The sequence below is a fragment of the Rattus norvegicus genome, chromosome 16, assembly GCF_036323735.1.
Source record: "Rattus norvegicus strain BN/NHsdMcwi chromosome 16, GRCr8, whole genome shotgun sequence".
Lineage (NCBI taxonomy): Eukaryota > Metazoa > Chordata > Mammalia > Rodentia > Muridae > Rattus > Rattus norvegicus.
The window spans coordinates 7,861,024-7,879,682 of NC_086034.1; the positions used below are offsets into that span (position 1 = coordinate 7,861,024).

The following is an 18,659-nucleotide window of genomic DNA, read 5'->3' on the forward strand; positions in this document are numbered from 1 at the left end:
AAGACATCTGGCCACTTCCCCAGTCACTTCTCTGGTCCTGCGGGCGCCAGCAGCGCCAAGCCCCGCCCGCCGCCAGCCGAGCCCCGCGTGCGGACTAGAGGCGAGCGCACTCCGGCCTTCTCGTCCGCCTCCCGCAGAGGTAGGCAGGGTTCCCGAGCCGCTCTCCCGGCTCCCTGCTCTGGGCCTTGGGGCTCCACCGGCTTCTTGGCCCGAGCTGCTGCGCGTGCAGATGGCCTTGCGCGATCGCCGGACCCCGCTGCGGTGGCCAAGTGCAGGGCTTGTGGCTGGGACCCCTGAGAACCAGGAGCCAGACTGTGCTCAGCTTGGTGAGGGCGCGGTTGTCCAGCAGCAGGACCTACGCGAAAGGCTGACCGTAGGGTCACCACGGCTTGGGACGGGAGGCTCAACCACTTCTCCCACCAACCCCCTCCACCCCCCCCGGGTGGCCCCGGGGGGCCAAAGGCTTCGGGAAGGGCTTTGTAGGAGGGGCACTCCTTGTGATCCTCGGGGTGTGCAGGCAGGAGACTCAGGCTCTATTGCTGTTTGCTTTGCAGCCAGGCCGGAGCCACGCACGGGCACAAGTCTGTCAGGCCGCCATCAGTCCTGGTCCAGCCGTCAGGGCCCATCCGACCGTCGGCGATGTTTTATTTCCACTGCCCGCCACAGCTAGAGGGTGAGTAAGCGCTGCTTTCCGGAGCTGTTTGGCTAGGCCAAGCTATCCAAAAGAGCCGGGGCCGCAACAGGGCTGATGGGTGTTTGGGGTCTTCGCCCCACGAGGTGGCAGCCTCATGGCAGTGCTTAGGTAGCCCCCTCCCTACATCCAGCTCCATCCCTCCGCCCGGGTGCCACCTGCCTCCCACCTCCCTCTCCGCCTGGGTCGCGCTGCCCCGGGCTATGGGTGCCTCAGGGACTCCTGGTCCTCCCAGCACAGATGCTGGTGTCACGCCTCTAATCGGGGCTCCTCCGCCCAGGGGGCCTGCATCAATCTTCCACGGTGTTTTGCTAACATCCCAGAAAACCAAAGCAAGTTGAACTGCCCGCTGAGTCCTGGGCTCCACTACGCCCGGCAGGAAGGGCCTGGTTGCTGGCCGGTTCTCACCCTGGGCGTTGGCAAGAGTGCTCCGGGATCGCACGCGTAATTCTGGACAACTTAAAGTCAGTTTCTAGCGGCAAAACTGTACCCGGAGGCAAACTCCCTGATAGTTACCCGCCCGGAGTGTCTAGGAGTAGTTTCCTCTCAGCGACTTACTGAATTTCTGACCACAAACGCCCAGATCCTCAGCCCCCAGGACCGGGGTCTGGTTGTTTTGGTCTCTAGACCTTAGGGGGAAAATGCCTTTCCCTATTCCTGGTGTGTTCTCTCCTCCCAGTTGTTAAGTGGGGCAGGGGTAGTGAGAAGTGAAAAGCTTGCATCCCTGGGTGTCTCTAACCAAGGCCCGGGGAACCAAAGGGTAAGTTCTTCCCAGCAGTGATTTGGAGCAGTAAGGTGAACATGCTGCCAGTGCACCCCCACCCCCACCCCGAACATGCTGCCCGTGCACACCGCCCCCCCCCCCCCCCCCCCCGCCTCTAACTCTGGCTTGTGCTGCGGTCCAAAGACACTGAAGCTATTCCAATCCTGGGACACTTATCCACCTTGCCGTAGATTGCCTTGAGCAGTCTTCAGGCTTTCTATATACAAGCCCTTAACAGTTCAGCAGAGTTTGCTTAACGAAGCTAGTGGGGAAGCATTTAAGTTCGACATGCTTGCTTTTCAATACCAGGGAAGACCCAGGCAAGGAGGCTTTGGGGCAGTCAGAAAGGAGCAATCTCTTACAACTCTACCCCAGGCCTGGAGGAGACCCCGTTGGTTTGTGGTGGGTAGTTATATGCTGTTCATTCCAAGCTGTTTGCCGGTCCTTAGCCCAGGCTTTTGTCAAGCTGGATACATTCTGGGTGACCTAAGGGGAAGGATGGGTTTATAAGGATGGGTTACAGAAGTGGCTGAAAGACTGCCCTATCCCAGGCTCTTTCTGACTTGCTTACTGCTCTTAGCGGGTAGTGTGTGTGTGTGTGTGTGTGTGTGTGTGTGTGTGTGTGTGTGTGTGGGCTCACATTTGCTACTCATGCTCTGTGTTGTGACCAGGAGAGGCAGGCTTCAAGTACCTTTTGTGCTTTTGTGTGTATATATATATATATATATATATATATATATATATATATATACAGGAGGGGGGTTTCTCAGGAGGGGGTTTAAGTCTAGATCAGTGCTGCTGGAGCAGGATGATGCTCTCTGTAGCTGGGAGCAGCCGGGGATGGCTGAGGACAGACCTTGGTCTCCAGGGCAGTAGAGAGTGGAAAGCAAAGTGTGACTATAATCTTACTTCTCAGATACCTTGCTGTGTGGGTCACAAAGTTTGTTAGAGCAAGGACCCACCCTCAGGCTAGCAGAGCACTCCTCTCCTCCCCAAGCCACCCACTGTGTTTGTTTCTTGTGATCCTGGCATCTGACTGGGGCTTTTGTTCTGTGTCCGTTGTGTCTTATTTGACTGAGATTACACTGTCACATCATCTTGGACTTCGTGTGTGTGTGTGTGTGTGTGTGTGTGTGTGTGTGTGTGTGTGCTCACTTCATAATACATCTTTGAGATTTTCCCGTGCCTGTGCAGATGGATCCACTTATTTCCTTTTAGACTGCTGTGTAGTATTCCAGTATTTGTTTTGCAGAATAATATATCCACCGAGGGTGATTTGTCATATCCTCTTTTATGTAGTTGCATCGTCTTTGAGAATGTCTCTCTTTCAGCAGCATCCTTTATAACTACAGTCATAGGTCAAAAACCCGTGCATTTATACTTTCGATGGCTCCTATTCAACTCTTCTTCAGTTGATACTCACATGAAGCGTGCACAACTTATTACAATTTATCAGTTCTGGGTATCATTGTGCACTTCTTTTGGGGCGAAACAATGAGCATATTATTTCATTTTCCCATTATGTTCTGTTTGAGGAGCTGTGCATAACTTTATCAAGAATCTTTTTTAGCCTACTCTTCTCTCTCTCTCTCTCTCTCTCTCTCCCCCTCTCTCTCTCTCTCCTCTCTCTCTCTCTCTGTCTCTCTCTGTCTCCCCCACCTCGCTTTGGTAGATTGTCAGTTTCTTTTTTTACTAGCGAGGTAAAGCCAGCTTTTGTGGGGTTCATCTGGGAAGCACTGTGAACAGTACACAAGCAAGGTGTAAGTGAGAAAGACGACATGGGGAGGCCGTGAGCAGAAAAGCCGAGAACTTGCTCCACGCTGACCAGCCAAATACTCTACTGCGAGGGGAGATAGCACAGCCTTTTGCAGTGATGGAAACAAGGCTGCTTCGAATCCCTCCCACTTAGTTTGTACTGAGAGGAAGAGACATGTTTGTTGCTAGGGTTTTGAGGAAGCATGCAATTTGGACAGGAAGATGGTGGATGAACGCTCCAGTAGAGACAAGGCATGTGGTCCGTGGGGTTCCCGTCTGTAGCAGGCATGACGTGGAAGGGGCTGAGGTGCCTGCAGAAGGGCACGGTCTGGAGGCTGTGCCTGCGAGCCGCTGCACACTCGATTCTGACAGCAGCGCCCATGGCAGGTGAAGCGCTCACTGGTTAATGGAAACGTACTCATTTGTTTTCCTAAGAAGCCATCGTGGACTATCAAGTAAATAGTGCACATTTGGAAAATGATCCAAATGCACATTTGGGGCCAGACTCTGTTCTGGCTTTACCCTGTGCACTGGAGGCTGCTGGAGAAAACAGCATCTTTCGCTTTCTGGGGAAGTGGGGACAACAGGGTGCTGTGTAAGGCCTGGCTACCTAATGGAATGCCCTTGGAGCACCGCCCAAGGAAGTCGACATGGCTTTCTACTGGTGCAGGCCTTTTGTTAATTGGTGCCTTTATAATAGATCCACTATGGTGCTGATGAGCTGTGACCAGTGGTAATTAATAATCATTTATAAACTTCGTACCTCCTTGAATTCTGCACTTCTAGGAGGAAAGGGGCGTGAGAGGCCCTCTCTCGGTGTTTTCTTTCCTCCTCAGCCTTTAGTCCTTGATGGCTTTCGTAACAAGGGGAAGGGACTGACAGGTGAGCAGAGAGGGTATGCAGTCTTCTGCTGGGGGGTCCACAGTAGAGGGTGAACAGACGAGGGGCGGGGGTCAGGGGTCAGGGGACAGGGGACAGAGGGACAGTCAGGAAGGAAAGTAGACTGGGATCAGAGTTTTCTCAAGCCACTGACCCCTCCTGACTCAGAGGCCACAATTTTGCAGGGGGTAGACTTGGCCATCTTGGGTATTAAGGTCACCATTGTCCTATGAAATAGGGAAACCAAAAGTTTTATGGTGACACAGAGCAAGAGGTAGGAAAAGAAGGGTCTTACTGGGGGAACACAGAGAAGCACTTTGGAAGGCCAGGCTCTCTTGGGAGGGCATGCTTGTGTCCTGCAATGGAGCATGGGAGGGGCTAGTGTGTGTGAGAGGGTCTGAATGAAGACCAGGGTCTCTCCACTCAGTCTGACTCCTCTTATACCCTGCAGGCACAGCGCCTTTTGGTAACCACTCTACGGGGGATTTTGATGATGGGTTTCTTAGAAGAAAACAGCGCAGAAATCGGACAACCTTCACTCTTCAGCAGGTAAGGGCAGATCCCTGTATGTGAGAACCAGTTTCTTCCAAAGTCACAGATGAGTCACTCTCTCCTTGCCTTCTGAAAGGAGACCAACTGTTAGGTTGGTCAGGTCTTTGTTTTCCTGCATAACTTATGCATCTGCCCGGGGAAAGGACAGTTGAGTTTTGTAACTCCAGGTAATCAGTAAAGAAGCAGCTATGAATTTTCCCATGTGTCTTAGACTGATGTTCTAAGTGACATTTTCCCTACCAGAAGGATGCAGGTTGAGCATTATTACTCCAGGAAGACAGGGAAAGCTGGCCAATAAGCCTACCTCATGAGAAGACAGTGTGGCTAGCCACCGATGTGACTTTTCTACTGGGCTTCCCCAAGCTGAGTGTCCCTTTCCTGAGCATCTGTGGGTGACCCCCACACTCTTATAAGGCTTCTGTGGGGCTGACTGATTGAGGGTTTTATAGGTGGCAGCCCTCTCTACTCCCATGGTGGCACTGTGGAAAATACTCATGAGACTACCCTTAGATTTTTTTAGGTCCATTACAGAATTGAAATGTAAACACACGGAAACATCTGTGACTTGTCTATGTCCATGTCTCAGGGAAGGCACACTGTGGCTGTTAGTAGCCTTGGCTACAGAGTCAACCAGGATTTAAAGTGTCATTCTGTTGAAATTTTCTTATCTTTAAAAAATATACATATATATATCTTGGGCTGGAGAGATGGTTCAGTGGTTAAGAACACTGAATGTTCTTCCAGAGGACCAGGGTTCAATTCCCAGCAACCACAGAGTAAAAAAATATATCTTATTTATTTGCTGTGTACTTGTGTGTGGATGCACTTGTGTGTTTATGAAGAGGTCAGAGAGCAACCTGCAGGAGTGAGCTCTCTCCTTCCACCGTGTGTCTCTGGGGTCAGACTGGGTTTTTCATCATCAGGCTTGGGGGCAACTGCTGTTACTAGCTGAGACTTCTCCCAGGCCTCTGTGGAATCTTTTTCAGACAGCTATTTTCTTTATTTCCTTCTGGGATTTGATCTTTGAAACTGCTTCCTTGCCACTCCTCAACTCTGAAATATGCATCCCTCCCCTCTCTTAGTCGCAGCCTCTCACCGTTTTTTTTTTCCCCCTTCTTTCTTTTTACCAGTTGGAAGCTCTGGAGGCAGTCTTTGCCCAAACACACTACCCAGATGTCTTCACCAGAGAAGAGCTAGCCATGAAAATAAACCTCACAGAAGCCAGAGTGCAGGTAAACCTTCTTTTAAATTATTTAACTCTCTGATATTAAAACTGGCAAACTTTTTTTTTTTTGACATCATGACTGCAGAGTGCACATTTGGCCAAAGAAAGCAAATGAAGACTATCTGTCATTTTCATGATGCACTTTAATAACATCAACATAATGTGGAATATTAGATTAGGTTGATTAATCGGTCATTCATAATTAACTAGTGATAATGTTCTACACTAATCTGTCCGCGTCTCTAAGGTACTAAATTACATCAATGCACATCCATTTCCTTGCTTTGGAAAAAAAAAAAAAAAGCTGAGATGCTCCTCGCAAAGCAGCTCTGACCGCTCTGGGGTGAGGCTGGTCAATTGCAGGGAACCGCGTTTTCAGAGGAGAAGCAGGGCGGGATCTGCTTTCCAGAAATTGCATCATGCCCAACCCCCCCCCCCCAACCCCCGCCCCGCGCTCGGACTCTTCGAGCAAAGTGGACCTGAAAAACACGTGCAATTTAAAAATCTTTAAACGGCAGCAGCAAAAGGGCTGAGCAGATAAGGGCCGGCCGGCCAGAGCGGCTGCCACTAAGCTGCATCGCTTTTCTGGAAGCTGCTTTTAAATGCCTAGCCCCGGCAGCCGTGCCCAAGTGAGCACGGGAGGCAGAGGCTCGCAGGGCTGCTTCTCCAGACCAGTTATTCTTTGAGCGCAATTATATATTCATCTTATTTATGGGGTTTCCTCATGCTGTTTCTGCTCTCTTTTTTTATGTAGGAGCTTGGGGTTAAGACTATGCAAAGATCTAATTGTTGGAAATATAATAGTTTGCTTTCTGTTCCCCTGGGTCATGTTAGTATCTCTTAAAAACCAATGGCTGAAGAGAGATAATGGAATTCTGAGCAGTAAATTGGGGGTTGTAAACAAATTATTTCCCCTATAATCAGATTATGTGATCCTGATTATTAAATCTGAACATGAATCATTGGTCATATGCGGGCAAATTAAACTGATTATTATTTGGGAATGAAAATGTTCTTTGGCCCAGACCCTGTCTATAGTCCCTTTTTGTAAGGCCGGCTTGCCAATGGCTGCCTAAAGACTGAACTGCAAATTGAGATAAATGGCACAATTATTGAGCATTCAGAAGTAGGAGATCATAACTTCTCCCTGAAAGGTGCAAGGGTGAGATAGGGGTGGTGACAATTAAAGCGAGAATTGTTGTGGAGGCTGTTGTTGGCTATTATGCAGGCAGACAATGGCGGGCCCGCTAGCGCTCAGCCGGCTTCCGTGTGGGGACAGGAGCCCCAGTGGCGGGAAGGGAGATGTGTTTACATTTATACCCCTTGCTCATTCAAATATGATTAATGTTCTATAAAGCAGGGTCTTAATCGAAGCTGATGTTGTCAAACAATAACTAAATAGGGAAATAAACGACTCCATCACACTCTTTCCTCGGAAGCAGGCGAACTGTCAGTGCAAAGTCATTAAAATATGATAATGAAAAATAGCTCAATTAAATGTTGTTATAGCTGTGACCTTCATTCAATTAAGACACCAGAAAGTGTCTGCATTTTGCTTTGCATTTAACTGCCCTAAATTTAGAATATAGATAAAAATCATCATTCAACGCTTGCTGATATGCGCAATTAAAAGCCAACACAATTAAAAGAAAGAGAAAGAAAGAAACCCAGTTACAGGAGAGAGAAAATGAAGAGATAAGGTGGGCTGGCAGAGGGCTCAGCCTCAGAGACCCAGGCTCTTTTCCTATCAGTGTGCCATGACCGGAGGAGGTGGAAGGTTGCCTCTAGGCGTTGGAGAGAAGCCTGGTCTAGCCTGACTTTTAGACAGAAATTAGAGAAGAAAGAAGAGATGGGGCGAGGAGAGGGGAGGCTTCTCTGGGTGACGTAGAAATCTGCGGACTTTAGTTGTCTTCTGTGAACATCTTGAGCTCCCAGGGTTCTATTGGGCAAATGCAATTATTTTTTTCCTCCCAAGATGTATGCTTTACCCAACACTAGCTTCTAAGGAGGAACCAAGGTCAAGGTCAGACACAGACTTTATTCTGGGAAATAGACGGGACAGTAACCACTCTTCACTGAGTGACCAGTTGCTGTATGCTATCTGGGCACTGTGTCCAATATTTTGCATGTATGTCTTTCTAACAATGCTTATGGGTGGTAGGGTAGCATTGCCCTCTTTCCCTGAAAGTGTGGATCCCGGTCCTGAGAGAAGCCGCTGGGCTTCTGCAGATTAGCGAACCTCCCTGTCTGTGAACTGGGGTTAGCAGGACTGCTTATCCCGTAGGGATACCGTGGCCCCTAAAGCCACATTTGTTGATCAAGATTCAGAATTTCTAAGCCCCAGAGAGAGGGTTTCTCCTGGGTGCTCTAGGCAGCTGACCAGGGATTTGTTCATATATAACAGTTCTTCAGGGCAGAGCACAGGTGTGAGCTCGCTGGAAGGTGGAGCGTGTCTTTTTTGATGAGAACCCCCAGGACAACATTTTGCAAATTGCTTTCACCATGATCCCTGCTGGGAGAGCTTCACTTCAAACTCACATTCTCACAGGCAGCTCAGCACTGCAAACTCCTACAGGATGATACTTTCCCTTCTTGTGGGCAAAGCACTAGACGCTTTCTGCTCTTCACTGGTCCTTGGAGTGCCTGTCAGAAGCAGCTTAGCTTCCTGTGGGCCTGAGCTTGGGTCATGGCTGGTTCCTCTTGTCTGACCCTCTACCTCCCTTGGGTGTGTTTCCTGTGGGATTCAGGTTTGGTTCCAGAACCGAAGAGCCAAGTGGAGGAAGACAGAGAGAGGGGCCTCTGACCAGGAACCAGGGGCTAAGGAACCCATGGCAGAGGTGACACCACCCCCAGTGAGGAACATCAACTCTCCACCCCCAGGGGACCAGGCCCGGGGCAAGAAGGAGGCCCTGGAGGCCCAGCAGAGGTAAGATTAGCTGACTCTGGGATTAGGAGTCTGGGGTAGCTCTGTAGACAGGCTGGACCTCAATGGAACATTCTGTTTTTGACAGCCTGGGACGCACAGTGGGCCCCGCCGGGCCTTTCTTCCCCTCCTGCTTGCCAGGGACCCTCCTGAACACAGCCACTTATGCCCAGGCCCTGTCCCATGTGGCATCTCTGAAAGGTAAGATGGACCAGTGCAGAGGCGGGGTTGGGAGAGAGGGTGGAGACTGTCTGGTCTCTCTGCTGTCTCTGCTGGGCAACCTTCTGCTCTTACCAGTCACAGCAGGATCATAGGCACTGTGCATTTCCACACTTGCTGTCCTGTTTGATTTCAAACGGCCTGAGAGTGTAGGTGGGCGTGACTAAGTTTCATCTCACCTAACCTGGAGCTTCTCTTAGAGGCGGCCCTTTCAGAGGCAACCACTCCACAGCCTCTGTCATCACCCTTGTCACAGTTTGAGGTGCTCATGGGGGAGCTATGGGAGTTGGCTGTCCCTGCTTTAAACCTGTTCCTATGTGCATCTTGCTTATTTATTTATTTATTTATTTATTTATTTATTTATTTATCTATCCATCAATCTACATAATGCTGTCAGCCACAGTGAGCTCTGTCAGCCCCAGTGAGCTCTGTCAGCCCCAGTGAGCTCTGTCAGCCACAGTGAGCTCTGTCAGCCCCAGTGAGCTCTGTCAGCCCCAGTGAGCTCTGTCAGCCACAGTGAGCTCTGTCAGCCCCAGTGAGCTCTGTCAGCCACAGTGAGCTCTGTCAGCCCCAGTGAGCTCTGTCAGCCACAGTGAGCTCTGTCAGCCCCAGTGAGCTCTGTCAGCCCCAGTGAGCTCTGTCAGCCCCAGTGAGCTCTGTCAGCCGCAGTGAGCTCTGTCAGCCCCAGTGAGCTCTGTCAGCCCCAGTGAGCTCTGTCAGCCCCAGTGAGCTCTGTCAGCTTCAGTGAGCTCTGTCAGCCCCAGTGAGCTCTGTCAGCCACAGTGAGCTCTATCAGCTTCAGTGAGCTCTGTCAGTCCCAGTGAGCTCTGTCAGCCACAGTGAGCTCTGTCAGCCACAGTGAGCTCTGTCAGCCCCAGTGAGCTCTGTCAGCCCCAGTGAGCTCTGTCAGCCCCAGTGAGTTCTGTCAGCCCCAGTGAGCTCTGTCAGCTATGCTGCATGTTAGTTCAGCAGCGAACAGCCACTTCTTTTTTTTTTTTTTTTGGTTCTTTTTTTTCGGAGCTGGGGACTGAACCTAGGGCCTTGCGTTTCCTAGGTAAGCGCTCTACCACTGAGCTAAATCCCCAGCCCCGCAAACAGCCACTTCTAATAAACATGTTGCCCACACTGCACTCCAGCCCTGTAAGTGGGAGTGATTTGCACATTTCTCCTTTCTTGTAATTTTCTTTGGTAAATAGAGTTAAACCCTGCAGTGGACCTTTGCTGGTAGTGGGGAGGGTGTGGCAGGCAAAAGCTAAGCTTCAGGAAAGGAAGGGTAGAAGTGTCCAAAAGCAGTGGATGAGCAGAGGGTCAGAGCTGTGCTGTCCATGTCTTAGGGAGCATGTACCTTGGTGATGTCCTAAGGTAATGGGCAGGTCTGGTAGTGGGGCTGCTTCTCAGTTGGACCAGCTGTAAATACACATCTATCCCCTCCCTATTTTCCCCTCCCTGTCTGCCTTCTGCCCCTTCATTAATTCCCTGCAGCTGGGCTGTGCACCCCCCAGAGATTGTCAAGTGCACTTTAGGAACTGAATTCCTTTTATATCCCATTGCTTCAGGGGATCTGGGATGGTCAGAACCCTGCAGAGGTGGCAAGAATCAGTGTGTGCTCACTAGACACAGGCCCATCTCTGTGCTTTGCAGGGGCCTGCCTGGCAGCCTCCCGTGTCCTTGGGTACATAACTCTTCCTGGCAGGGTATGGTTTGGTGGGGAGAGAAGGTGGGAAACAAGACCTGTTGGGCCCACTGCATGCTGGGATACTCCTAGAGCAATGGTTCTCTACCTTAATATAGTTCCTCATGTTGTGACTACAAACCACAAAATTATTTTCGCTGCTACTTCATAAGTATAATTTTGCTATTGTTATGAATCATAATGTAAACAGTCCTGGAGACGTGGGTTTGTCAAAAGGGAGCATGACACACAGGTTGAGAGCCGGTGTTCTAGACAGGCAAACGTGAGAAAACTGAACTATGTAGTCAACGTCTGCCTCGCTATGTACGAGGGAGCTCTTGTCTACTTTTCTGGAAGCATGGGGCCTTTTTTTTCTTGCTGTTTTCTGCTTTGAGGCAGGCATGGGTAAAAGGCAGACTTCTCCATTACCAGAGACAGGAATGATCCCTCAGATTTGGGATGAGCAGAGGTCGGAGTGGGGTGAGAAAGATGAGAAGGCTTCGCCCACAAAGGGCCAGTGGCCTATCAAGCCAGTTGATGGTGGTAAGTGGGAGAGAGGAAAGTTTTGCTAGAATTTCTGAATTTTCTATAGAAGTTGGAAATGTGTTTTTATTTGGAATATTCCTGTCTTACCTGTTTGGGCAACTAGAAAGAAGCACTCGGAAACTGTGATTTATAAACCAGAGGCGTTTGCTTTTTATAGTTCTAGGAGCTTAAGAGTCAGGATGCCAGCAGCCTGGACCTCTACTGAGGGCCCAGCTCTAGACTGCGTACACAGCAGAAAAGGCAAGGGCTAGTTCTCAGGCCTCCATCCAAAGGACCCCTGCTCAGTCCTGCCGGGTTCTTGTGGTGACACAGTGGGTATTGTGCAAGGAGGGGATTCAGATAGATTACTCGTTGGCTGGTGCTGGCATTGCGATGGCTGGAATAATGTAGATTTGGCACTCTCTATGGTGATGGCTCTTCTGGGAAGGAGCTAGAAATCCCTGGGGCTGCATCGTAATCTGCTGTAAATTCAGGTAGGCTCTGAAGCCCCTGGAGGTGTGTTTGGGGTAACTCTGAACCAGGATACAGGGTGAGATGTTTCCTTCTATTGTAAGTTCCGATCACACTTGAGGTTGACAGCTGTTTTGTGAGGCATGTGTTGAATGCTTTGAAGATGGGTCAGATTCCTGACTCCTGAAGACTGACTCCCTTTCTTCCTAGCCTTGCCCCTAGCTATAGAGTGGAGTGAACAGCCACATCCGGACTCAGGGGAGGAGGTGACTTTCTAGGGCTCGGTTGCATTCCAGGAGCCCTGGTCTATGACCCAGTTTCCACCACTTTTCCTGCATCCCCAGATCCTGGGCAGACCTTGCCAGCTCCACTAATCTCCATCTCTTGGGCTTGAACCTGGTAAGGTAGCTATGTCAGCAGCTAGGAAGACCATCGTATATGCATGTACTCAAAATGCATGTGCTCGAAGAATCTGTCTGGCTTTCTATAAATGAGAAAATGAGATTCAGGGTAAGGAAGCCATTCGTTCACATCTGGCAGTGTTGGGGCAGATGTTTGGCTCATAGAGGTGGATGAAGGACATTGTTAGGGCAAAGCCATTACTGAGCACTCCTCCATTGTGAGTAGGAAGCCAGACTGCCCCAGCAGCTTGGTGTCTGTAGTCCTGAGCTGTCCCTTTGGCCCTGTGCAAAATTCCATGGGGCTATCCTCACCTGCTTTTTGAATTAAGGTAGTTGAGGGGAGGTATGATCCAGAAAGTGTGCAGGAGAGGGAATCTTGGCCCTCCTCTGGCCTATGTACAGTCCAAGCAGTCAGTCAGTAGCAGGTAACTCAAGATGGCGACTTCCTTAGGAAATCAGAGGGACCAATTTTCACTTATTAGAATTTCATGTTGAGGGAAGGGCCTGGAACTTGGCTAGACTTAGGCTTAATGTAGGCTGTCACCTTATTTGGTGTGCACAGGTTAGCATGAATTCCAAGCAAGGGCCCTAGCATGGCTTTGCTGGTGTGGCCTGAGTTTTCCCTTTCTCTAGCCTTTTAAGTCTTAAAAGTTAAAAAAGTTTTTGTGCGTGCGTGCGTGCGTGCGTTAGCAGCGTAAGGGGAGTGTGTGCGTTCATGGGATGGAGTGAGGAAGCTGATAGCTCGTGGAGGTGCTCTTTGAACACTGCCTGCCAGCAGTCCTGCAGAGTCCTTTGCTTTAATCAGGTGGCAGTGTTGGTTTCCTCTCATGGCCCAACCGGGAAGATCTACTTCCTGGAGCTTTGTTGCTCCTGGGATGCTCCGCCCACTGACCTTTCCTCTATCTCCTATTTGGCAATGCCGAGAGGCCTTACCAACCCTGTCAGATGTCATGGAGCTTTCTAGATGATGTGCTTTGCTTGTGGAATGCTTAGAGAGAACTCACAGGCTGGCCCGGCTTACACTAGCATGGTTCATGACTGACCGATTCATGCCAGTTATCAACTTAGAAAGTCACAGGACCCTGCTTGGACAGGGAAAGATTACAGAACAGTAACGGGTGTCCGGAGGACAACACTGAGAATCTTTTTGTCTTGTCTTAATGGACAGTTTCCGATCACGTTTCATTAGTATAGAAGATATTATTAATGGCCACAATGGGTGTGTTCTGGAGGCAGAGCGGGCAGTAGGTGAGCAGGCACTGCTTGGGGCAGGAGAGCCTCGGGCAGCAGAGGAAGGAGAATCCTGGAGGACCCAGTTGCTTAGCTCCCTGCCTCCAACTGCAACTCACAGAACCGAATGTGCCAGGAGACAGCGTCCATAGCTCATAGCCTGCTCTGCGCATGCGGAGAGAGCCACAGCAAGCTTGCTCTGGCCTGGGCAGTGGCATCAGCAGACCGTCCACAGGGCATACTTCCTTTGCCTGGCAGGGCTCACGATGGAGGTTCTCTGGGCCGGATGCAGACAGGCTTGAGGTAGCAGCAGAGTAGCACAGTGAGGTCTGACCCCTTCTTTCCTCTTGTTTGCTCTTCCTGGGGAGATGACCTGGGCCTAGCAGCCACAGGTGAGGTCTGGCCATGAAGAAGCAGGGGCGGGTAGGACAGGAGTCATTGTGATCCTGGCTACACATGCCTTGGGTGTGGAGTCTGAAGAGGATGCAGGATCATTACTCTCAAACACACTGGCTCTCAGCAGTCCCGAGCCTGCATGAGGCAAGCATGAGTCGCGCATGAGGATAACAGGAAAGCAGTGCTGTGTGAGGGTCCTGCTATGTCCTTTCTGAAGCCGTCTCCTCAGTGAGCCACCAAGTGCCCTCTTACCTCTCACTTCTAGGCAAAGCCACAACAACCAGTTTCTGAGATGAGTAAGTCTGCGTTAGCCAGTCAGAAATTGCTTGGAGTCTAACCTCAGAGCTGGAAGGGAACTATTTCCTCTCCAGAGCTCTCTCTCTCTCTAAAAAAAACAAAACAAAACAAAACAAAACAAAAAACTCCAGTCCAGTCCATTACTACATTTTTCGTTTTTAAAATGACAGTTCTTAGAGATGAACTTTGAGTCACTAGTGGCAGGCCACGCCTACAGTCCTAGCACCTGAGACATAGAGGCAGGGGGATCTCTAGCTTGATGGCAGTCTGCATTCCACTGTAAGACCGTCTCAGAAACAAACAAATAAAAACACCTACAGACTGTTTACTAGAAATATCCATAAGGCATGTACCGGGGGCTCCTGGAGGGGTTTGAACACAGTGCTGCCACCTTGGTTGTCCCCCAGAAGCCCTGACCACATGAGCCCCATTCTGGTCATGTCGCCTTGCTTCATGCTAAATGAAGTCAGCCTGCTGAGTTCTAGGAACCCTTGAAGTAGGTGTTCTGGAACACTGTAGTCTTGACCGTTTGAACTTTCTCTCTCTCTCTCTCTCTCTCTCTCTCTCTCTCTCTCTCTCTCTCTCTCTCTCTCACACACACACACACACACACACACACACACACACACACATACACACCCCGAATCCCACACGTGCATCCCATGACGTTTTGGCCGAAGCCCACGAATGTCTCATAAGCCTGGTCATGCTGCACCAACATTTTGAGATCTCAGTGCGTTCTGATGCCCCTTCACACCGTGGCAAGACCGTCTCTGTGTTTCTCAGAGGACATTCCCGTCTTCGAGTAACCCATGACTGAAGATTACTGCAGTCCCACTCTCAGGGAATCTGGTGTCTCAGACATAGCATCGTGCTGGCAAGATTTAGCCATGTAGTTAGGTTAAGCTATGGCTGCTCTGTGACGGCTCATGTACTTGAGAAGGTCATCTCCAAGTATAGTTCGTCTCCTTTTTCACAACTGTATACTCTTCCTTGTCTGGTCTGGCTTTGATGGTACAGTGATTTCTTTATTGTTTTATTGTTAGACAGACTCTGGCTGTATCGCCCTCATTACCCTTGAGCTCCTGGGCTCATGCGATCCTTAACACTTAACTATTGGTCATGCTTGAGACTGAGCCCAGCGTCTCACACATTAGTCACAGGATGGACCACAAGGCTGTAGTCTCAGCCTCTCATGTTTCAAGGAAAGAGGTTCGTGTAAGTTCTGGCTCAGGTTGGCCTCAAACTCAAAATCCACCTGCCTCAGCTTTGAAATGCCAGCCATCATGCCTGTCTTGTTTTTCTTTTTCAAGGTGCCCTTTGTCAAGGGGGACGACTCCCTTGCCGTCCTAGCTTTTTATTTAAAAATCAGCACTGTGATTTTTAAACCACACAGAACGCCATCAGATGTTTCTTTTGCAGCTGCAGAAATGGCCCCACGGTCTTTATTTCCCTTTATGTTAATGTGATGACTTATGTTGATTGGATTTTAAAACGTTAAATCAACTGCACATTCCTGAAGGAAACCCAAATTAGATGTGACATGTTTTCCTTCTTAAGGATTGCCAGATTTGATTTTCTAATATTTTCTTCAGGCTTTTTGCATCTATTATCATGAAGAGATTGATCTGTGACTTTCTTTATTTACAATTAGCTTACAAAGTAGCAGGTTTCCCATAGACCAGTGGTTCTCAACCTTCCTAATGGTACGATCAGCCCCTTAATACGTTTAGTACCTCATGTTGTGGTGACCCCCAACCATAAAATTACATTCACTGCTGATTCACAGATGCAATATAGCTACAGTTATGAGTCATAATGTAAATATATGATGTGGAGGATATGTGATATGTGACCCCTGTGAAAAGATTGTTTAACTTCCAAGGGCTTGAGACCCACAGGTTGAGAACCCCTGCCTTAACAGTTTCCTAGACTCTTTTGGTTGACCTTCTCGTATGGTGGTCTACCTTGCAGCTTCCCTTAGAGGTGTCTGTACCCACTTCCACAGTGGCCTCACCAGTCTTCATTCTCACCAGCTGTGAGCATGCGTTCCTCTTTCCCCATCTCTTCACCAGCATTTGTTGATTTTAATTTCAGAGAATCTCTAATCCAGGTTCTGTGGTTACCCTGAATCTTAGCACACTTGTTCATTGGTTTCTGGTGTTTACTGGATTCAGTATCCTTTATGGACACCAAAGTCTGTAGATACTAAATAAAAGGGAGCAGTGTCTGGTATATAGTCTGCACGCCTTCCCGTTCACTTTAAATCTCTGCTAGGTTGCTTATCCTCCTTTATGCGATTGAAATGTCTGGCAAGTTGTTGTTTGGGGAGTGATTACAAGACGCTTGTCTGTATACACCCAACAGAAAGTACGTTCCTTCTGATGTTTGCTGAATCCAGGGGTGAATACCATGGGCCTGTTACATAAGAAACCAGCAACTGTTTTATCCTCTTGTAGTTCTAAGGGCTGGCTGGGCTTTGCTGGGCAGCTCTGCTACTTTTGCTTAGGATCTCCCAGGAGATTGTAAGCCAGATGTGAGCTGGGCCAGATACACATAAGATGGTCTCTCTTATGTAGAGACAGGTTTTGAACAGGAATCCTGGGGAGCAGGGGCACCCCCTCTTTCTCTCTGTTGCTTCTCTAGTTCTAGGCTGGGCTTGAGTTGGTGTTAAGGTTCCAAGAGTGTAAAATCAGGAGATCAGGCCTTCCCGACCATGCCCAGGATGGGTTCCATTTTTGCTACATTGTAGTGATTAAAGCTAATCCCAGACCCAGCCCAGATTTAAGTGAGGCGATTTCTCAGGAGTTCTGGGAGGTATGTTTCATGGAAAGCTTTCTTTGGGACCAGCAACCACAGTCGTAAGGAATCGGATCGGATCTTGTGATCTGAACCGGGATGTTTGTTTTTAAACTCAACCTGCTTTCCAGTTCTTGCTATCCACACTTTCAGGGTGTTAGCCATAGCTGACTAACCTCTAGATCCTAGCAAGACACTCACCTCTGCTGTAGCTTTGTAGAGTGGAAGATAACAAAGCTTGGATGAAGAAGGGGAGAAGGCCATGGCGCTCAGGGGGTGGGGAAAGGGTTCTTCAGGAAGGGTTAGGGATATCAACCCCAGTCCTCACTGTCTGCTGTCTGCATTCCTCGGAAACCTTGAGTTTTCTTGTTCATCATCCAGTATTAGCAGAGCATTGCAGATTACTCTAGGGCAAGGCATCCAGCAGTGGCTTACCCATATCCCCGTGATACGGGGCTGGAAGGTTGGGCGCTAGGATAAGGGATGGAGAGGGAGTCAGTCGTGTTGGCTCTGAATCCTTGAGCCAGGTGACAGAATTAAGCAAGGGCTTGCAGAGAGCAGTGGACTCGTTTGGAAGAGCAGTAAGGGAGCTTTGAAAGAGTAAGGGAGATTCCCAGGGCTGAGGGCTTCTTGGGCAGGAAGTAGGCATGCACAAGACATTTGGACTAGCAGCACAGTTCTTGTTCCCCGGTCATCTGTGGAGGCTCATTGTGGCCACACATAGTGGTGCACATGGTAGGTAGGTATGTCTCCAAGCTGGCACGGTAATTCTAGTAAGTAGTAGGAATTGCCTTTAGGGTCAAAATGACAAGGAAGAGAAGTCGAATTGGGTTTGATAAGGGATTGGGTGTAGACGTCTGGGGCAGGGGGCTTCATACTCCACAGGTATTTGCTCACCCGGGAAGTGGCCTCCAGGGCCAGTGATAGAAGTCCATGGTGCATAGGCAGTGCACAGCGCCCCAGGAAACCAGTGCAGTCCTGTGGATTCCAGAACACAGGTGTTTAGGGGAGCAGGGAATCTGAGGGACAGAACGTGGTCATTCCTCAGGAGGAAAGTAATCGGGTCAGTCCCCGATTCTTCTCCAGGCGGTTGTTTATGATTTAATATCAGTGCAAACCTCGTGGGATCGTGACCAGATATATGAGATATTAAACCTAAAAGGAAGAGAAGTTTATTTCAGCTCACGGTTTCTGAAGTTTCAGTCTTTCTGTTCTATTGACTTTTTGTTCCAGGCCTTTGATTGCGTAGAACTTTCCAGCAGGAGCATGTGGTAAAGAAGTGCTGATAGCAGCTTAGAAGCAAAAGGAAGGTAGAACAGGGGTCAGGTTCCAATGTCCCCTTCCAAGTTATGCCCCCAATGGCCTAAGACTCCACCATCTCAACAGCACCACAGGCTGGGAACTTGCCTCCAATAACTTATGGGCCTTTGAGGTGATGTTCAAACTCCAAATTCTAGAGGGGTGGAGAACCTGGCACTCATGATGTGTAAGGAATATCCTTAAATTTCTCCCTGTAGCAGTGGGAGAAACTGAGGCCAGCAGAGAAAATACTACTTACTGCTCAAGGTCATAGAGTACGTCCGACAGTGGCAAGCCAAGTTAGCTACCCAAGTAAGTGTCCCTCTCTGAGACCCCATGCCAGGCTCCCGGATTGATTCTGTTTCTTTGACAGGCACCTGCTGTCATCTTCTAGCTTAAAACCTACAGTTCATTTTCTGGAAGTCATTTCCTATGGGTGCTGATGGGTTTGCCCTTCCTACTAATCAATGGGGCCCTGGAGTGCAGGGAGCTGAGAGGAAGTGTTCAGCTGGTGCCAGAGGCTGAGAGAGGCAGCCAGAAAAATAGCCTTTATACATGCCTC

General features: G+C 49.4%; 1 protein-coding gene across 2 annotated transcripts in view; it reads left to right on the forward strand.

Moving 5' to 3' along the window:
* Drgx (dorsal root ganglia homeobox) overlaps positions 1-18,659 on the forward strand; it is a 30,584-nt gene continuing 11,925 nt past the window's right edge. The window contains exons 1-6 of one of the 2 annotated variants that reach the window (XM_063275063.1): positions 1-139; positions 555-673; positions 4,540-4,637; positions 5,771-5,872; positions 8,613-8,791; positions 8,877-8,989. In XM_063275063.1, the coding sequence (XP_063131133.1) occupies positions 640-673; positions 4,540-4,637; positions 5,771-5,872; positions 8,613-8,791; positions 8,877-8,989 (526 nt within the window). In that variant the 5' untranslated portion in view covers positions 1-139; positions 555-639. Of the gene's footprint in view, positions 327-554; positions 674-4,539; positions 4,638-5,770; positions 5,873-8,612; positions 8,792-8,876; positions 8,990-18,659 lie in introns of both variants that reach the window. The other variant, NM_145767.2, reaches the window with a different exon arrangement.